This window comes from Chanos chanos, chromosome 15 (genome assembly GCF_902362185.1).
Source record: "Chanos chanos chromosome 15, fChaCha1.1, whole genome shotgun sequence".
NCBI classification, from domain to species: domain Eukaryota; kingdom Metazoa; phylum Chordata; class Actinopteri; order Gonorynchiformes; family Chanidae; genus Chanos; species Chanos chanos.
In genome coordinates this window covers 14,934,866-14,956,724 of record NC_044509.1, presented here as the reverse complement: position 1 = coordinate 14,956,724, position 21,859 = coordinate 14,934,866, and the positions used below count along the sequence as shown (strand labels likewise).

Genomic DNA, 21,859 nt, shown 5'->3' with positions numbered 1-21,859 from the left:
GCCAAGAATTTGACCTACCTTATTATGTTCTAGAAATCAGTGCTTTAATTTCATAATTAACCACAGACCAAAAAAAGTCGTTGGAGAGAGAACTTTTGTCATATTCCCACATTGCAGTCCTCTTACGTTTAAGTCGTACCTTTTGTTTCACATTTTCAAACGCGTGCTTCATCTCTAGAAACAAGACTCTGTGTCAATGATTTTTCGTTTGAAAGGCTTTATTGTACAAATTTTTCTTGCTACTTCTTTTTTTCAAGCACACACACACACACACACACACAAAGATCGCAAACAGATCAGAACATGAAGCCGTCCAGTCCGTCCTCCATAAACTTCTTGTAAATGGCCATGAACTTGGCAACGAAGGCCTCCAGGTGGTAAATGGCTTTGCTGCCCAGCTGAAGACGGTGCTCATAGTGTGCCGCCAGCTGGGCCACCTCGGGTTTCAGATGCCCATCGCAGTTACTGAGCAATTCTGTGACCAGGCCCTGCGCACGGACGAAGGGTTAGGATAGGTTGGGATAAAGACCAGTCAGAATGAGAGAGTTCAGGACAGTTCAAATGACGCTGCCGTCTTAATGCAGTGTCTGGGCTAACGGCATCGTATCAGCAGAGAAACGAAATCCCCCCCCGTGTTCCATTTTGCACCAGTTAGGTGCTTTTACATTTAATGTGGTTTTTACTGAATAAAAGGTCAGACTATTTTTCAGCCTCACACTAGCACACCTGATTCAACCAATCATCAAGCCCTTCATTATCTTAACCAGCTGTGATGATGGAGGGTCAAAAGAAAGACATTCAGGGCAGGGTAGGGGGTGGGGGGTGGGTTCCTGAACAAAGGACTGAGAACATGTAATGTAAGAATTAAGACATAAACTGTCTAGGCCACTAATGGAGACCTACACACTGAAATATGTAAACCCATACATTGAAAGAAATGATATAAATGAAGCCATAAACTGTACCTTGATGATGATTTCTGGAGGGATGCAGTGAGTCAGAAGCTCATACAGTCTTGCTCGAACTTCCAGTAGTCTGTAAAAGAAGAGGGGGGGAAAAAAAAAAAAAAAAGTCCTCAGACCAGCTAATACGTTTTGAAAAGTAAAAAAGAAAATTCCAGCCGTTTGACATCTAAGTTAATAATTAAACGGCTTTTAAGAAACTGATCGGCGTTTGAAAATGCGGCTGGTCGTGTGCTGTTCCTAACCAAAGCACTGTTTAAAAAAAAAAAAAAAAAAAAAATACCTCACATGACTGTCAGAAAATCATCTTAAGAGAAGGACAAAATGACAAACAATGTTTTACTTCTTTATAAATGCTGCAGACCAAATGGCCTGTGACAAACACACATCCTTATTGACAAAGATATGCACGAGATCCAATTCAGTTCAACTACACACAGTCAGTAAACTATAACTGGAATCGTTCCGATGCCACAGCCGTACGCTCCGAAGACGATGATGATGATGATAAACTGTTCTACCGTTAACAGCAGGAGTACTGGTAATTTTCCTTTATCAGGCTGAGCCGGGACGAACATTTCCTCTTTGGCACGGGCCTGACTGATCTGACTGATGACACACACACACACACACACACATTCTGACCTCTGAGGACTCTGTTGGCTGACAATGGCATGAGCAGTTTCTCTAAGGTAAACCTCCCAGTCTGTCTCAGGGATGTCCTGATCCGCAGAGAAAGGGTACCTGCACGAGAGACATTTTAGAGAATGGTTAAAAAAAAATTACATAAACAAGTAAAACAAAAAATGTATATATATTGTCACTTGTTGTACAATTAACTCTTTTTCAATATATATTATAGCTTTTTAATGCAGCAGTTTAACAGGCCACAGATGCCAGCATATAAAATCTACTTCATTTAAACTACTAAATAAGTAAATAAATAAATTACATTTTAAAAAGTCAAACGCCTATGTTGGGAATAATTAGTGCTGGAGTTCTGCATTCCCATACAGTTCTCTCCCTCTCTCACGTGCACCCACACACACACACACACACACACACACACACACACACACACTTACTGCTGCACTCGACATGCCTCACACATGAGTAGAGCTTTACGTAAGTTGCGTCCGGATTTCTCTGCGATCTGCTTTGCGAGCTCTCCGGGAAGAAGGAGGCCTTCTTTCCTGCAAACGCTCGACAGAACATTGCACACCTGTAAGGAAGAGGAGAAGGAGGAGAGAGAGAAAGAGAGGAGTCAAGACTTAAAGAGGTCCCTGAAACAAACAAACAAAGAACAAGGATATTCCTTATCAAAATGTCCTTGTGTGACAGAGGTCGGTAACGTTGTGTCAAATGTCGCACCTCCTCCACGCTGGGCAGGGGAACCCGCACAGCCAGGCACCTGCTGCGGATAGGAGAGATGACCTTGGAGGTCGAGTTACAGCACAGGATCAGCCGACAGGTAGCCGTGTACTTCTCCATCGTGCGACGCAATGCATGCTGGGCGTCTTTAGTGAGGCGGTCCACCTCCGTCAGCAGGACCACTGTCAAATGTGAGCAATAGGCAGAGTGAACTTATGCTCAGGTAACCCTAGTATCTTAAATGGCAAGAACAATCAATGTATGCATCAAAAACCGTAAGTTGTGTTAACTGGGCTGCATTGCATTCAGCTAGAGCATGCGCTACGGCTGTGTTTCTTAAATGAAAGGGAAATATCTGACCTTTGAACTCCCTCTGAGTGCTGGACTGGATCTGCTGGGACTGAGCGACTGTTTTAATCAGCTCCTGAATGACCACGCGATCACTGTTCCCTGCATCACTGCAAAAACCGCAAAGAAAACAGGACGGCAAAATTCTCATTACCGATTCAGTGACGATCGTTGCGTTTCTGTAGATACAAGCGACACATCATCTTACCTTGGATTCACTTCCAAATGGTAGTTGCTGGCAATTGTATTAATTTCAATTTTCTTCTTAGAGGGTGCCTACACAAGGGGATAATTTTCAATGGGTGAGGTGCATAACCAACTCTCACGGACAAAAGATAAAGCGTACAGATTAAAATTCACTACGGCTTTGCTGTACTGCAGATATCTAAAGAACTGTTTACACCTTGCAGACAAACAAATTTACACCGTAATCAACAACAAATAATGTCTGCAGAACGCCTCGCTACGCTTGCACTGTAATTTCGTAAGAGGGGTTCATGTATTTTATTGACTTTTCACCCTCTCAAATGAGCACGACCAAAGTTCAAAATGAGGAGGGAAATAATTCGGGGCTCGTGTACCGTGATGGACTGATGTTCAATGCGGAGTTTCTCGACTCCCGCTCCGTACAGCTCGCGGAGCAGGCACATAATGCGAGTCTTCTTCCCCGCGCCAGACGGACCGTAAACCAGTAAGTGTGGAAAGTCGCCACATTGTACCTGTAATGGGAAAAACAGCCAAACTTCTATCAGCGATGAGGAGCAGTAATTCTAAAAGACGCCAACTACAATTTAACATTACCTATCCAGAGATTAAAACTGGCGTTATTAATTAAATCCGAATACTGCAGGTATTAAATGGCTTGACCAGGGTAAAGCGGTATTGCTGAAAGTCTAAAGAAATATGTTAGCTCATCATTTGGCTGCACAAAACCCTCCCGAATCAGCCTGCTAATATAGTTCGTTAGGAGTTTTTTTCGCAGACTCTTACCAGATTTTTAAGCTGATTTGCTTGTTCTTTGTGATAGTCCAACTTCGCTAAAGTCGTTGGTCTGTATTTGTCAACCCATAAACTCATTTTATCGTTTTAAAGGATACTATCACACAAGTCTCCTTGTCAAGTGCTAGCTACTCCCGCGAAACATAAACCCGCGCTGTCAACAAATGAAGTACGTGATCCGCAGTGGGACAAACTTTACCACTAGCCTTTTCGAAAATGAGTTGTAGTTCAGTTTATCTCGTTGCTTATGCACTATATAGTTTTTCATCATTTGTTACATAAAATTCTTAGTCTCATTCTTGCAGAATTGATTTGAATCAAAACAAGCTTATATATAAAATAGCGATTTTATGGATTACTGTTTACAAAACAATATCTCCAATACTTCGATGCCATTTGACCCATAAGTATTTTATACAATACAGAAAACACTGATATACAACAAGAACATTAGTATAAAATTCTAATATTAGCAAACATTTATAGGACACACTGAAATAATCTTTGTTGAGCACTTCCCAATTCTACACACTTGTTCACAACTAGGGAGTCACGCCACAAGAACACTAATATTTGCTGTCACTAGATGGCACTGACAGACATTTTGACCAAAACAAACATACATTTCTTTGCCCTGCGGACTGTTCATATCATGCACCGAGAAGCAAAAGCGTGAGGAGCGGTCTGCTCACCTTTTTGAGTTCACGTGAAAGAGGATGAAACACTGACAAAATCGTCTGGGAATACCAGAACCATGATTTCGTTAAACTGTGAAACGAAATATGACATTTGCAGAGGCGTTAAATAGGCTACAGGGTAAACGGCAAAACTGTTGTCCCTAATCTTCTTCTTCTTCTTCTTCTCCTTCTTCTTCATTATTTCCGTAATCCCCGCATCATCTCCTTCTCTGAATTTTCAACCGAGTCCTGGCACTAAACATCTTCTTTCTTTATGAGTGATCTTGAAAACACACATAGATAGCAGGTTGCAATTTCTATGATGAATGACTTTGGCAAGGCAGTCATTTACTTCGGTTCATTACCGTAGGTCCAGGTGTTGGCGGCGATTGACACTTGCTTCAGGGCAAAATCCTGCAGACAGGATTATTTACACATAAAACGGTGATTCACAAACCAGAAATAGCCACATAGCACACGCAAAGCACCGAAAATGATCTGAATTTAAATGATAAAATAGACGCAGTTTATGTATATATTTATCTAGGGATCTATTCTCGAAGTCTCCACAATGCTTGAAATAAGGATGTGTGTTATCGCGATAATCACTTACTTTTAGATATTTTCACATTGCAGAATAATTAGAGGCGACAGCGTGGTCTTCCGATCACAAAATATCTTGTAACGCGTAGCCTACTTGTTAAGGAGACAGGCTCATTTCTGTGTTTATACTCAATGTAAAACCAAAATATTTTGTTTTAATGAGCTGTGATCCTTTTTAAGTGTGAATGTGTAATCTGAGTAATTAAAAAAAATCTGTTTTCACATAGGAGTGTGTCTTTAACCACGTAGGCCTACAGTACAGGTATCCGCCATACTATAGTATACGCATTTTTTAAATGTTTTTGCAGCTTGTAGTTCATGCATGGTTGCTTCTGTTGTCAAGGCATGGCAATAATATTGATATCACTAAGCTGCCATGGCTTGCATTGCTTTCAGTAATAATATTTGCGTTGTAACCCGGGCACTTGTTGATAGTCAGAATCATAAACATATACCTGCACTGAATGGCGTGCTGTTGAACAAGTGTATTTTGCCTGTTTGAAGCATATGAACAATTTCAAAAAGAATTAAAAAAAAAAAAGACGCGTGTTATGTCCAGCTTTGACCCTTGAATATTTAAGGATTGATGCGGATTTGGGACATCCTCTGAACGTATCATTAATATAATCTCACATTTTGGCGAAGTTTAGCTCTTTTTCGTACTACCAGTATTTTCTGTGACTTTTGATTGTTGCCACTTTATGTACAGAGAGTATCCAAACTGTGTTCATAGTCAAGTCCACGTGTCGCTCGCCAGTAAACAAACCCTGGCAATGTGATCTGACCTCGCCACTTGCACTTCCAATCAGTTGGACTGTTTGTTCTATAGGCCTACACTCCCAATGGTACGCACAGCTAGTTTCCCAAAAAAGGTAAGTGTTTTAGGTAAGTGTCCCAAGTGTTTTAAATTCCTTTATTAAAGCGTTTGTATGTGTCTAGCTTACGTCACATAGCTAAACACAGTTAGACTCCATACCTCTGGCTCTTAGCTCCATTATTAGTGTTGCTAGACGAAACATCTTGTCATTTGTTTCCAAGCGTTGCTAAACCAAACATCTCATCGCTCGTTCCAAACCGATTGGTTTAAACGTTTATTCTTTACCGTCAGCTCAACAGTTATGAAGTATACATCAAAGGATGTGCACATACAGTGAGTACATATGAGTAAACAATGCAGGAATAAACAATACAAGGAAGTATAAATCTGGGTTGCTCAAATCTGTATTTTGACTCTCAACAGAAAACTATTCACGCGCATGAGACACGCGATGGTACTTGCAGATTACTGTGTGATGGTGGCATGTTTTCTCATCTCTGATTCACTCCTCCTCCCTCCTGGGTGGTAGAGAAAGGTCAAACTGCGTCTTTGTTCCGTTACAAGTTCAGCTGACTACACAGTATGTTTCACAAAGAGACCCAGGTGCGCACGCTAAATTGTGACTACCTGACAAATTACCTGTGAAAGGAAAACAGACGAATGAGACAGACATGCTTTGTGCAAAACTCCCCACTTGACACAGAAGTTCACATTTTTTACACAAAACAGCACTGTAAAGCATACACACTGACCACACTAACAGTCATAGGAATGGCGGTCGTGATAAGAACAGTGACTGACTCAAGGCACAGAGAGAATGGCTCCTTTGACAGACAAGCTAATGACAAGGGCCTGTTTAACCTGGGTACGGGTGAGTCGAGAAACTTAATCCGCCTGCAGGTGAACGCTTTCCTTGCAGCCGGAGCGAAAGCAGCTGTGATTCATCTCGAGCCTAACATCTGCTGTGCCCATAGAGAATACACCATTCATGCTGTTTTTCTTAAGCCTGGGTCTGTTTGGGATGGTTGACTTTACTCTGGAAGGCAGTGTTTGTGAATTGATGAGTCCTGCTCCTCAAGCTTCCTCCGACGCTACAGGACAAAAGGCCAGCAGGCCGTGGGCTTGGGTTTAACCTGTTTGGGTGTAGCGTTTGTGTCAGATGTAGGTCCAGATGTAAAGGATTTGTTCAGACACAGCAAGTTTTGTACAGAGTCAGGGACTGAACTCTGATTTTCAGAGGAAAATAATGTGTTTAAAAAAAATGCTTTGAGGACGTAAAAAAGTGACAAAGAACAGAAATCCTCGTCAAATACGCCACCTGCCAGTCTGCCGCTGTAATGAACCATCTGTGAAGATGCGCTACCATTAACCACTCAGCCCGTCATGGCCCGACAAACATTAAAGAACATAAATTCCACGATGACCAAGCAGAAGCGCCCCAGTTTCCCTCTGTGTTACAGCCACGTGGAGCTTACAAAATGCCAGTTTAGTGCTTTTATGGCTGGCTGCCTTAATATTTGCGTGCTTTTTATTTGTAAAGTTGTAAAAACTGTCTGGTACCACGTCTTAAAATGCCTCCTACTCCCGAACTGCAAGCGCTGTCAAATTAATTTCTGCGATTGGATGATTTTGCTTGTTTGGAATTTAAAGGAGGTTGCCGGGTTGGTCTCTGATAGATGGTAGTTGCTGATAGTTGGTCCCTGGTGTGTTCATTAGTCATTTTCAGTAATATTTTCAGTCTCTTTCACAAATTTGAGACACTGTGACACACAGACTGTTGAAAAGATTTGATACCGTGATATCAAAATATTAGCACCAAAGCATTTTGTTGAAGCAGAGGAAAAACATGAATTTGTGTTCTGCCTGAACTAATTTGTGACTGATATTTGGAAGTGCTGAACAGAATTTAACAAACACTCACTGTCAGTCAACACTTACCAACAAAAGGAAGTATTTGAAATATTCTCTTTTAAGATTCTGCTCCACACACTTTTACATTTTTGTTTTATTTGTTTTATTTTATTTTTTACATAGTGTTCAACCGCTTTTATATTTTTTTGAGGAGCAGTGACATCACCTTGAACTTCGCCCCTTAATTTTCACTGTCACGCTCGACTCTGTCGTGTCTGTTGTCAAAACACAATATTCTTATCTTCCGTTCTGTCCGGCACATCTATCTAAGGGAGCACATCTCCGTCAGGCTACATTCCTCGGATGGCAGTGATACAGTGTACCTACTGGAAACCATCAGATTTTAGCTCTGGAAACATGAATAGGATGCAAATGTTGTGTAGCGACAGAGCAGACTCCAGTCAGATGGTAGTGGGTGAGAGAGCACAGCAGAGATTATGGCGTTCTGTTGCTTTTTCAGAAAGATCAAATAACAGATTCTGATTTCTTTTTCTGCAGGGAGATAAAACAACAACAAAAAAATAAACAAACACCTCCCTTCTCCCACCGCATGCAAACAGGAGGAAAAGAGAGGTAAACAGGGAGTGAGGGAGACAGCTGTACCGAAGTGTACACATTCTGGGCTCACATACCATAAAAATTCTATCTTTCTTCCTGGTTTTCTCGTCTAGTTATCTTAGATGTTGTTTTATATCACAAAGAACATGTTTCAGCGAGTTACAACAGCTGTGGGTTGTTCTTGTGTGTTCTTCACTCTGAGAGTGTATCACAGGGGAACTAATTTGTGGAAGAACAAACATATGAATGTACGGTAATGCATGGGAAGTTGGGCCACTTTTTTTGCTCTCAGAACAGTTCTTTCTAGAATGCTGTTACACAGCTTCTCAGCTGTCTGTCGGGATACTGGTCCATTCTTTTAAGAAGAACCTTTGGAGAGTCCATTGGGAGTTCCTTTAGTTCTGTGAGCAAGGAGGGTGGTGAAAATGTGCAGTGGACTCTACACCTTAAATGTTAATATCTTAAGGAACTATTGTTTGCACCGTACGTTGGCCCTGGTCACCTAAAATGGCTTCATATCCCTTCGTTGTTCTTCTACCACACAGCTTGCTAATTGGGCCGAGTGACTTTCACGGTGTGGCTTATTATACTATATAAGAGAGAAACTCCTATATCGGACAGCTGGTAACAGACAAGATGGTTTTAATGCAGCCATTAGCTTTTATCAAACACAGACCCATGCAGACTCAGCAAAAGGACAGTGAAACACAACTCGTCGAGTTGTATTACTCTACCATTGCTTAAAGGGTATTCAGTTCTGTCTCTCAATACACCAGGTCCATTGGCCATGGTGACCATGGTAAATATTTTCTCAGTGGCATAAATATCAGCTTTGTGAACCTGCTGGCACAGCATACATACCCATTGGTGAGTTTAAACCGTCCCTCTTTCCTGAGTCAGTTTCTCTTTGGTTGGTAAGTAAAGTTAGGATTTTTGACACTGCTCCTTTTTGACAGATGAAGAAAAAAAGTGCTGTTCCTTTTTATCTGACTGTCAAAGTTGCTTTAGAAATTCATACATATGTACAAGTATGAATGTTAGATGGACACATACTCTATAATAAATTGCAATTTATTTCACTTCAAAGTCAGAGTGGTTTTTCATGTGGTGTTTCTATTATTTTGTCCATCTCTGTATCTGTGTTTGTTTGAATAAGGAATATGAAGATAAGTGGATGGAAAAAAAAAGATTTTGTCTTTCAAGTGGAGAAAGAAAAAGACTAACTGCCACGAGGGTGGATTTGATAGCAGAACTCGTTCATGGATGTCAAAAGCAATTGGATTTCGCGTGATAATACAGCACTTCCTCACAGTATGAAAACACTTTTTTTTTATTTTGGGACTTTCCTGAAGGGAGATCAAAGGTTTGTTATTTTCATTCAGTCGTCATGTTTGTACTTCAGTCATTTTAGGTATTGAGTCAGAATAAAGCAACAGAGTAAAAAACAATACATAATCTGAAAAGAGAATTCAAGGCTTCAAACTGAGAGAAAAACAGTGTATGTATAGTGACACAGAACAGCCAATAAAATAACTTTCTAGCTGACCCAAGGTGAAGACGGTTATGACTGTGTAACTACTCCAAAGTAAACTTGTCTCAGCAGGTGTGACTGCTCTCCAGCCTCCACCGACCACGACATCTCAGTCTTGACACAGATATCATGTCACCACAGGAATCAATGGTAAAACCTCTTATGGTCTGAAGACAGCACCTCACACACACACACACACACACACACACACACTTCACTGTATAGTTTAACAATATATAGAGGTATCAGTTGCCCATGCTACTGTTACTTAGGCCACTCTCTCTCTCCCTTCCCCTCTCTCCCTCCATACATTATATATATATATATATATATATATATATATATATATATATATATATATATTGTGTGTGTTCCTAGGAAATGAGGGTTCAGTTCATGTAAGATCAGAGACAGTTATTACTTTAGGGGTGGATAAAACAAAGTCCTGCATCTATCCTAAAAAGAGAAAGGTTGAATCGGCAGATTGTTAATATTGGAATATTTGCATGTGCATGTTAAAGATGGGAAACATTCACTTGCTGAAGTCAAAGGCATTGCCGGAATGTTCCACAGTCAAAAAAAAAAAAAAAAAAAAAAGGCTTGGTGTTATGGAATGCCAGTGGTCTGAAGAAACAGTTTGTACTATTTGTCAGGCGTTATGCAAGCATCAAAAAATGCCTCAGACATAAGACACGATAGCACCTGCTCCTGGACATTCAGGGACAGTTTGGCTCCATTCTCCAACTGACAGCACAGTCCCTCTTTTAGCACTGACAATTTAGCCTTTGAAAGCTTATATCAAATTCAGCATAGGTAAATTGGAATCTGAGTGTATGATTGTGTGTGTGTGTGTGTGTGTGTGTGTGTCTGTGTGTCTGTGTGTGGTTTAGGATCTTGTGGTATTGTGTGGACCAAATGTCCTCAAGGATATACATATCTGACAAATTGGTACCTTGGTGGGACATTTACTGGTCCCCACTTTGGGAAGCATTTTTTTTTCTCCCCTCAAAAATATTGCTGTTATTTTTAAAACAAAAAGTCCCAAAATATATACATGCATATATGTGCATGAGCGTGCATCTCTGTGATTTGGAAACGGCACAGGAAACACAGGTCTGAAGGAGAACATTAGGAACCGAAGACATGACTTCATGCTTCCTTGAGGAATGTGCTTTTTAAAGTGGGGGGGAAAAAAAGTCCGTGGCCTGAGGACTCATATTTTCAGCAGACGGGCATGTGCAGAGTTTGATGTTTTCTGCAGAGCAGCAGTGGAGAAATGGAGGTCAGGTAAAAAAAAAAGAAAAAGAAAGAAGCTTCGTTCACTGACAGGCGCGTCCGCTGAAGCACCAGAGGCTTTGGGGTGTTAGTCAGAATGTGGAGAAAATTTAGGACAGATGAAACTGTTAGGAAAAATCCTTGAAGAACTTTTTTTTTAAGTGATGTGTTGATTGGTTTTCTCAGCTGGTTAGAAGAGGAGTCGAGGAAATGACTTAAATTAGAATCTCTTTCACAACACGTTAGGTAATTACACAGTTTGTCATTATAGAGAGGAGATGTACTCTAGTGGGATCAGTTTATCTAAAGATCCCTAAGATCCTCAGAGGTTTTTTTTTTCTCCCCCAAATCTAAAGACTTCAAAACCAACAGAAAATTTTACACGTAGCTCAGGTCTGTTTGTCAGAAACAAACTTTTGCGTTGCCTTTGAACACTTGCAGTTGCCGTGGAGACCTGGGCTGGCTGTTTATGAATGAAAGGGTGAACTGAGGGGCCTGGGTAAGGCTTGGCGCTGATTTGTGGAACGCAGGGACAGTGGAGAGATTCTCTTTGACAATGACCTTAACTTCATTCCTTTCAAACTCACCTCCATAACATAGCAACAACCTCCAAGAGACAGCCTCATGCATTTGTATGTATGTGTGTGTGTGTGTGTGTGGCAGCTGCAGGAATGTGTTATGTTTTGAGTCTGTTTGTCATTCTGCGTGTGTGTGTGTGTGTGTGTGTGTGTATGTGTGTCTGTATGCGTCCTGGGGCGCGTTACGGAGTGTGTACGTGTGGGAAGGCATGCGGTAACGTGGCCGAGAATCGTGCGGTGTCACACTGAGTGAATATTTACTCTTCTGAAAGCCGGAGCAGGGCACCCACATGACGCTGCTTACCTCCAGCAGTCAGACCCCCCCCCCACCCCCCACCCCCCCCATATGGCTGACCCCCAGAACACCTCTGGTAAAAGGTGGTCTTTATCTTGTGAGAGCTGTCACTGTTTGAACAAAAGTAGGAATGTACATGTGCGAATGCATAAGGCCATGTCCTTGTTAAAACGAAACCCATATGATTTAACCATGACAGCTTGACCTTGTTTAAAAACAAAATAATATGAAATATGAAGTAACACACTACAGAGCTAATGCATAGAATCTATCTATCTATCTATCTATCTATCTATCTATCTATCTATCTATTTATCTATCTATCTATCTATCTATCTATCTATCTATCTATCTATCTATCTATCTATCTATCTATCTATCTATCTATCTATATCTGTCTGTCTGTCTGACTGTTATTTACAATTATGATTATAGCATTATTTTATTAATTAGTGAATTAATTATAACGAACTAATCCGTCTCTTGTCTATGTATGTATGTATGTATCTGTGTATCTATCTATCTATCTGAATATCATTTACAGTTATGACCTATTTTCTTCATCCGTTGTTGTGTTAAAGACATTTTCACCTGGAGGGCCAGGTGTTGGGATTCAGGTCCCAGGTGCACCACCCCCCACCCCCCTCCTTCAGGCCCTCACTTCCTTCTACATCCCCTGCAGAGATGAGGAGTTTCTCTCTCACACACACACACACACACACACATTCAGGGGTTTCCCTCTTAGATCTGCTTTGCACTGAACCCTTACTCCCCTGCTGCAATGCACTTACCCTTTCCTTTCAAACCTTTTGAAATTCTGTCTCTTGCTCCCTGTGGAAAATTCTCCACCCCCTTCTCCCAAACATACAACTTGAGAAGCCACCTCTTGGAAATCTCATTCCTCCGGTGCTCTACTAGAATGGTGACAACCTGGAGTCCTTGGAGAGGACCTTGTGATGCAATCAGGATTAAGGTTATTGAGCGGAACAGGCACTGTAATTGATACTGTGGACTTGTTCATTTAAGCTGATCCTGGAGCTAATGTAAGTACAGGTAACCATGTCAATTTTTATTCTTTCCCCTCTAAATAAGGATACAATACAATATAAAGACACACATTTGTCGAGATTTCGCTCTTCTATGTTAGATTTTTAATTTCAGAAGCTACATGCATATTTGAAACGATTTGGTTGTTCGTTGTATTATGTAGCCTGTTAGCAAGGCAAAAAAGCATACATATGATCTGAATCAACCTCAAAAACTCATAAGGCGTAATCCCAGGTTTATCAGTCTTTTTTAAAATACCGTTATAAGCGTCTCTTGCGCAGAACTTGGATTAGTTGTGTTGTTCAAAAGCAAAACTTCCTCTTTTGCACCAGTGAGTAACACGAAATATTCTTGACCAGCGTTTCAACAAGCTGGTGTGTTCACTATACAATTCGCTAAGCCTAACTGGTGATTAAGCTGTCAAAATGAGGTGGTCTATGAAATGCTGGAGGAGGGTAACACATGTTGGGAAAACTAATCAAACGACAGCGAATATCGATTTTGTTGGTTTAAACTTCATAGCTGAAAACTCCTATTAAAATCACGGGCAGCATACTTACTTTATACATGTAGTAGCGGGGTCGCGTGGGACCGATTCGCCAAACAAGTGTCGTTAATTCCAACTGTCAGTTTCGTCCGCGCTACATGTATTCGCGTCTTTAGAGTTGTTTTCCACTTCAAGGGCAAAGGGACCCTGTCGAAAATTCTTACATGTTACCAGCGGAGCGCAAGTTTGGGAAAAAAAATATACGACATGAATAAGGATATTGCTTGCTTTCTCGCGGGAGAAATTCCAGATATTCAACTGCATAAATCATTTCAGCCTCTTTTAAGAAGTATTTTTCTGTGCTTTTGTCTAACACCAGAATAACCTAAGATGTCTTATTGTTTCTTCTTTGTCTGTCTGGTTTATTTTCTATTACATGCTCCTTGTACACCTTTGAACGATGGGTCAACCCTACAAATGCGAAACAAGCATATGGAATCATCTTCTTCGCACTGACAGAATTTGAATGGAAAGGCATTGTCCCTAATGATGTCCACTCAGAAAGGCCCAGTGATGACTCTACCAGTTGGGCAGACCCACGGGAGAGAGCTGAGATCGACGGCTGGCCTCCGTGAACCCTTACAGGGGCCAGATGTTCTTCCCTTCCAACAAAAGGACTCCAAGTCTAAGACTTTAAGCACTACACCTGTAAACCTCAAGCTTTCGGGTAAATTCGGCAATTTCTCAGCCACCACGTGGATGTGTTGCTATAAGGACCCCCAAGTGTTCTGCCAACAGAACAATTTTGTCAATGAGCAGAGAGAACGTTCGGACACGCCTCCCGTTTCCTGTCAGACCGAGCGTGGTGTGTTTTCATCTGAAACACAGTCCAGGATTGTTTCTGCTTCTCAGTTCGGCCTGCGTGACTCCCACGGAAAGAGCCATGGGACCCACCCCTACACTGTGAAACATAAACCCAGCTCAATTGCATTTTCAGACTATGATCATCTTTACAGTACGGCTGGCAGAACCTTCATCAGTAAGAGCTCTGATGGTGGAGAGTCTTCTTCAGCAAACAGTGATGATGATGATGATGGTGATGGTGATGATGATGAAGGCAAGGTGTACACTGATTTGCCACAATGTAGGGATTCCATTGCCAGCTGGAGACAGAGTGGCATAAAACTGAGAACAAAATTAAGGAGGAATCAGATAAGGAGGTGTGAGGAGGTCCTGTCTGACAGACAGAGCGGTGTGGACTCTATGAGCTACAGCAGTGCGGAGGAAGACAGGGAGTCTGTAGGAGAGAGACAGGTGAGTGTTGGAGTTTTTTGATATTAACCTGAAACTTAAACACAAGCAAAAAAGTACAATGTTTTCAAGGTGTCAGTTGCCTTTAGAATGATCTGAATTTTCTTTCTGTCTTTTTTTTAATTTATTTATTTTTGTGTCAGTTTGTTACAGAGTCTGATGGTTTAAGACCTCAGACATGTCAGATACCATCATCCTGGTGTTGAGCTCTCCTTTAGAGCCAAATTTAACAATATCTTTTAAGTTACTTTTAGGCAATTAAGCACCTACAAATCCAATAGCACCATCAATGATGACAAGCTGGTTTTCCACTAACTGGGATCTGCATGACTGCCTCAGTTAAATTTGGTTTATTTTATTTTTCCACAAAGGTTTCATACAGTAACAGATTAAGACTGCTTTACTGCAAGTAATTTACCTAATATTAAAGAAGAAGTAATGTGTCTTTATGATGAAGTCAGGCTTTGCTTTATTTCATTTATTTGTTTGTGTTTATATTTATTTATTTATATAAAGCCAGTGAGAACACAGTCAGCGTGAGTGGACTGGGATCGCAGGCTCCGTGGTCTAACTGAAAAGTCGTGTTTTGACCCGTTGACAGTTCAGTGTTCCTTTACAAAACCTTAAAGTTCCAAATCAAGAACCAACTTCCAAATCTAGAACAAGTAGGCTGGGGAACCAGCTCATAATCATTTCTCTTGAACCTGTCATCAGTGTACAGAATGACACAGCCTCTCAGTGAGATCTTCTAAGTCTCACTGAACACCTCTGATTGCTTTTAGGTGCCGTGCATTAAAATACCACAAAACACATAGCAATAGTCCAGATATAGCTGAGTATCAGCAAAACATAAATGGTTTATTTAGATTTTACATTTAAATGATATATATTACTATATTTATATATGCACACGAAAAGAATGTCATTATATATTATACATGTATGTTGAGAATATTGATTTTCAAGAGTTCAGGGGTCTGCTACCATGATTTGGGCACAAAGAAATAGCAGAGCTAAATATTGTCTGAAAGCAGGGAGTGAAAGATTCTCCTATTAATATAGAACCATTGACAACAATTACAGCCTTACAATAGAGTTACAGCCTTTTTCTGGGAGTGTTTTAAAATCCTGTTTAAGAAAGGGAGATACTCAGTGGTTCAGCCCCTTAATTCACCACAAGGGGGCAGTATTAAAACACTCTTCTGTCATCTGCGATATGTCTTTTGACATGCATCTCATGCCCCCCCTCCCCCCAGGGTTTTAAATACAACTGCGTAAAGTGAAACTCAGATATCCATTAATGTATTTTTATAAGATGAGCTTTCTGTTCTAAATTTAACATGACCGATAAACAATGAACTGGTATTTTTGTTGTGATACAAGAGGGGAGACTGGAATGTGACACTTCTGTCCCCTGGTTTGGTGGGCACGCTGAGATTCCGGTCGTTCCTCTGGAGAGCATGGTATGCTTCTCTCCCAGCGAACGCTGTGGCTCTGTCGTGTTGTGAATTTGAATAAGCTCGTGATCTATCTCTGTTACACCTGTCAGAGAAAGTCATAAACACTGACGTTCCTTTAAAGAAAGCTCTTGTTTATAACCACCTGTGTTTGTATTTTGACACAGGGAAACCGTTTTCCAGAGACAGCGTTTAAGATTTCTAACACACACACACACACACACACACACACACATAAAGACAGGACAGGAGTTACTATAAATGTCTGTCTTCTGAATTTCAGTAAAACTCTTTAACTTTAATGTGATAAAAGTCAAAGGCGGTTGTCTTCAGTGGTTCTCTCTCAGCTGTGTGTAAAACCCTGTGAGGAGTAAAAATATCGTCTGAACCTGTTGGACTTGGACAATAATGAGTGACCTACCCTGCTGCGATATCTATCCAGGGTCTGTTTTGACTCGCTGAAATAACAAAGGAGATTGCTTCCTGCCACCGCTGTGACCTGCACTGTGAACTCATACTAAAGGAACTTGATTTATCTCATGACTAAGTCACATTTTCAGTCACATTTTCATACGTTCCTCGTAGTTCTGTTTTGTCACTTTACACAGAGGGGGGAAGAGGTGAAAGTGGTTGAAGACATCAAATCATAAAGCAGACAGATATTTTGAAGACATGGTGGATGCCCCCCCCCCCCAGCCATCTGTCTATGCTTCCCATATACTTCAGTTCCATCACGCTGCTCTGGTGTGGAGCTGAGTGTGACAAACAGAGCTGTTTTTGGCATTGATGGTGACACCTCTGTGAATAGCATTATTGTAGGGAGGGATAGGGAGAGAGAGAGAGAGCGAGAGGGGCTTTTTAATGCAGCATGGAGAGAGGGGTCTGTCCAGGCCTCCGTGGGGGCCTCAGCGGTGTCACCCTCAGCGTTTGGGGACACGTTTACCAGAGACCAGGGCCCTTCCAGGAACGAGAACAAACGGCTTTGTGCCACTGGTCCTCATGTCCGTCCCAGTGATTCCAGCGTCGGCCTGGTGCGTATAGGGGCCTCTTTGAGGAGTTTCCAGTTCTTAAAACAGAAGAGCTTTACAGCCTCCCGCTCTCCCTCCCTCAGTAATGGCAACAATTAGCAAAAAAAAAAAAAGCCTTCATTTTCTGCCTGGCGACCAAAGCCACTTCCTGCTAGTTTATGACCTTAGATTTTCAGATTCCCAAACACAGCTCAACAGTGTGTGTGTGTGTGTGTGTGTGTGTGTGTGTGTGTACATGGAGGAGCTATTTTTACCCTGGTGGAGGTTGGGGGGTAAATTCATGGAGTCATGGAATGTCTTCAGCTATGAATGGCACAAGCTTTCGCCGACTGACACGCAGACAGACAGAGCCACACATGCGCTCTTTCTCACTCTCACTCTCTGTCTAACACACACACACACACACACAGAAACACACACACACAGAAACACACGCAAGGACGCAACCTTGTGCTTTTAGCGATCATTAAAAGTTAATGGTCGTCTGTGCTAACTTCAGTTTACGCTCACAGAAAACCTTGCAGCATAATTTATTAGCAGGATTTTTAATTATAGCCGTGACATGTGGAAGTGGGTTAATAATAAATGGACCTTTGACAATGAAATGAATTTTATATATATATATATATATATATATATTTATATTTATATATATATATATATATATTTTCATCCTCTATGAAGGACGATGTGTAGAATACAGAGTATCGCTAAATGTGTCATTTGGAATCCATGTCTTTGCAGCGCCTTGTTTTTTAACATATCCAATCCTGTGTCCTGTCTATTTTGCATGTTTGTCCAGCCTGCCTTTGGCTGTTCTGACAGGTCATCCCAGCCTAACCTGCCCTCTCTCCGTTCCAGGTCATGTCTCTGTCGGGAGACTCTCTGATCCAGCTCATGAGAATGCTGAACCAGCTCAGTCGTGAAATTCAGGAAGCGTTGAACTCTGTATCCTCTGCTTCTCCTCATTCCACCTACGAGCCTAATCATACCGTGAGTCATATTAACCCCCCCCCCCTCTTTTTTTAAAGCAGTGTTTATGATTATGATAACGTGTTCTGGAATGTTCTCCAAAAACTGCTTAATTATATATTGCAAATGAAATGATGAGGGAACAACATTTCCGTGATACAGTGAGGACAATGCGTTGTTGTGGAGTCGACAGACTCCACACACAATAATCTCCTCACTATTTAACTAATACTATAACAGAGTTAAAGTGTATGGAACAAGGATGTTTTTATGATTATGGCACGCTAAGTGTAGATGCTGGAGTAACAGACCGTGAAAGTTTTAAGGATGTAAAGTGGTTCCTGTCTGCCGTGTTAAGTAGCGTAAAGTTAACATGCCTTCAGCGCTGCTCCTGGGTGAGGAAATGAGCGTGACCATATTCAACCAGAAACACTATTGCAACCAGTCAGGAACTAGAACACACACTGTGGAATCCGCTGCCTGTCATGCGATCCAGACACCTCCCTCCCCATCAATCTGGGATTGCGTTAATTAAAAATAATTGTTATGGAGAAAACCTGTTGTGTTTTTTTTTTTTCCGTAGTAAAACTTTTTACTTTTTTTTTTTGGTGACTGGCGGTATTTGCCATCTGGGTGCCAGCTGAGACCCTGGCTTCCCTGCTGCACGGGCAGGGTTAATGCTCCACGCTCGTGGCACTGCCTTGGGGTGCCGAGCGTCATGCCGCACCAACTTGGCGACCCAAAAGACGGTAGGGTAATCCATTTTTAGAAAAAATTGAGCGAGTTTTCTCTCGGATGACAGGAATCTCTCCGGCTGGGGGTGGGGGCTGAGACTTGTGCAGTCGGTCTTGTGTGATTGGACGCTAAGTGCTTACTCTAACAAGGACATGGTTTAAGAAAAAAAAAAAAAAAAAACAGAGTAAAGGTTGCGTACAACCGCATGTGTTTTCTCTCGATCTGGTATTTAAACATCACACCACAAAGGAAATGTAAAAAAAAAAAAAAAAAAGGGGAGAAAAACTATTCATGGGTTATATTGAGAGGAATACTTGTACATGCAAAGTGTTCTACTCTGTGGTGTAAAACATTACTTGTAAATTAATTCTATTGCGAATACCCATGCAATATTCTTTCCCAGTGAATAGCGATGAACTTTTCTACAAACGTTGTAGAAACTAGAATGGCATTGAAGATCTGCACTATGAAAAGCAGTCTTTGCAGTCTTTGTCATATTTACTGTGATTTCCCTATTGTCATCCCAGATACCCAGCGTTAACACCGTTGTATTTAGAACATGACCTCGAGAAGAAAAACATTCACCGTGAATGTGTGTGCTGTCTGCTGTCGGCTCAAGGGAAAACACCAGTTTATCCGCTAACGGGATCAAATTAGTTTTCCTCTGAAAGACAATTAGGCCTTGTTTCTCTGGGATGTTGTAACGGGAGTCACTTTGTTTCTGTCATACTCAGTTTGACATGATTGTTTTAACACTCTCAGAAAACGTCGCTGTTTTATCTGAAAAAGGACTCAGCTGAGAACATAAATTTCTGTCTGAAAGCCTGCGGAACAAGAATACTGTTTGTAGTTTTGACATATTTAGTAGGAACGCCGTAGTTGTAAATCGAATAAACCCAACACCTCGTTCTGGAAGAACGATCCAAAAAGTGGATACGGATTCAGAGACCACCCTCCTAGGCCGACTGCGATATGAATTATGTCGTTAGTCGAGTGTACAGAGTGTATTTTAATGATGTCCAGAGACGGCGGCTGGTGTCTGTGACATAGCCGTCCCTCCGAGGGTTGTTGTGGTGTCCCCTTGGGGAGTGGGGTTGGTCGTGTAAGAACATTCAATCCAGCCGCGCTCTTCACTGGACATTCCTCAGGAGAACTCCGGGAACTCTGGGAGACAGACAGGCATTGTCCACGGGATAAGAGTGGTAGGGGAATGGGGCCTCAGGGGGGCACAGAGATGTGAGAGAGAGAGAGAGAGAGAGAGAGAGAGAGAGAGAGAGCGTGTTTTTAACACCCAGCCCTCCCACGCTCGTACTCGGCCAGCGAAGAATGGCTTACATCACTCTGAAGAGAGACTGGCCACCGCAAGGCTCAGGCCACGAGGAACAGAACAAAAGTTCCCTTTTTGACAAGCCTGCTCTTTCCTGTCATAAACAGAGCGTCGTGACGCGAATGTTCCAGCCGTGGTTTCACACTGTTGGCTCTGTTAGACCAAAGTCACAATAAAAAAAAAACCCAACAAGATGAAATCACACGCAGAGATACCAACGAAAGGGAACGCGCATGTAGGAAGAGGAGACAATTGAAATAAAGAGGTTTGTGGATGTTTTTCGTTTGTGGGTAGAGGAAAGAGTCTCTGTGACGAAACAAACATTCAGACAGAAGAAGGAAAGAAAAAAAAAAAAGACGGGAACATAAAAAGATAGGTAGAGAGAGGAAAAAGAGGGAAGAGATGAGATGTAAGCTCTAGTTTCACTTCTTCACGCGGGATCGTTTTACCTATGCTCGGTCCGTCAGGGCGAGAGTCTTTGTGTTACCTGGCAACAGGAAGCTGTAGTTTGGATGCTCTTTCGATTTCAGTTCCAGCTCACTGCTGCGTTTTTTAACACCCCTAACACCGCCCCCCCCCCCCTCTTTCCCCCCACCTTCAGCCAAATCCCATTCAGATGACAACAATTCAGAGAAATCGGGATCAGGAACATTGTGTACCTGAAGGGACACGCAGGGCAGAATGCAGAAGGAGGAACAGTGTCAGCCGAACCGAAGGGACGGAAACTGGGGAGAATCGGACCGAGGTAAGACGTGATGTCCTCTGTGACTGTTGTGTCGTGCCTCTGAATCCCTGCTCCTCTCACACTAACGCCGAAATTTCAGTCCTGATTTTAAGTTTGACCCTCCGGCTAAGCCTGTCCTGGTCGGCCGTCTCTCCGCTGGTAGAGAGGGAATCATGAGCCGGACCCTGGATGTTAACGGAATAAAACCCTTTTTTTGACCTTTGAAACATCTTCAGATAGACAGCGAAATTCAGTAAAGCCTTACTCGTTGTTCTCTTAGAGAAGGAAACAAGGGGACTGATAAGTGTGTTTAATTGATTGATTCCCACAGTACTTGAAAAAAATGTGTCTGTTAATTATATCCGTGTTGTTTACTCAACCTCTTTTTATAAATGGTTTTTTTTTTTTTATGCGTTTAAAAGACATAACAAAAACAACATCAAACCTTTATCGAATGAAACAGCCCCTCCACTGGTTTGCATGTGTATCCAATTATTTATTGGATGTTGACATTCAAAAGTATTAACAGCCAAATTCGCCAGCTTGAACTAAAAAAAAAAAAAAAGAAAGAAAGTTCCCTTGTGAACTGCAGCACACACATCCAGCCTTGCCAACTGACCTCAATGTGGTGCTGTACCAGGGCCAGAATTTCTCATCCTGGGCCTCTCGAAATACTTTCACTTTCTTCAGGGGTTGTGATTAATGCAAGTGGGCCAACACTGGGTAAAGCATGAAGGATAAGAGCTAGGGTTGGAACGGGTCGGACATTGAAGTATGAATTCATGAATATTCCTGCTGCCAGAGAGGAGCGAGACTGTTCTGGAAACCATCTGACTTTACACAGGA

General features: G+C 41.8%; 2 protein-coding genes across 2 annotated transcripts in view; one reads left to right on the top strand and one right to left on the bottom strand.

The window, feature by feature from the left end:
* Positions 1-256: 256 nt before the first annotated feature.
* Positions 257-3,817, bottom strand: rfc3 (replication factor C (activator 1) 3). The gene is made up of 9 exons (XM_030792816.1): positions 3,672-3,817; positions 3,263-3,400; positions 2,890-2,957; positions 2,694-2,791; positions 2,334-2,515; positions 2,048-2,184; positions 1,608-1,706; positions 966-1,035; positions 257-488 (listed from the first exon to the last, which is right to left on the bottom strand). Exons 1-9 carry the CDS (start codon positions 3,756-3,758, stop codon positions 297-299), a joined length of 1,071 nt encoding a protein of 356 aa, XP_030648676.1. The 5' UTR covers positions 3,759-3,817; the 3' UTR covers positions 257-296.
* Positions 3,818-12,961: 9,144 nt separating this feature from the next.
* Positions 12,962-21,859, top strand: part of stard13a (StAR related lipid transfer domain containing 13a) — a 58,373-nt gene continuing 49,475 nt past the window's right edge. Inside the window, exons 1-4 of the mRNA XM_030792400.1 lie at positions 12,962-12,978; positions 13,949-14,773; positions 18,117-18,248; positions 20,891-21,034. Of these exons, the coding sequence (XP_030648260.1) occupies positions 14,006-14,773; positions 18,117-18,248; positions 20,891-21,034 (1,044 nt within the window). The 5' untranslated portion in view covers positions 12,962-12,978; positions 13,949-14,005. The remainder of the gene's footprint in view (positions 12,979-13,948; positions 14,774-18,116; positions 18,249-20,890; positions 21,035-21,859) is intronic.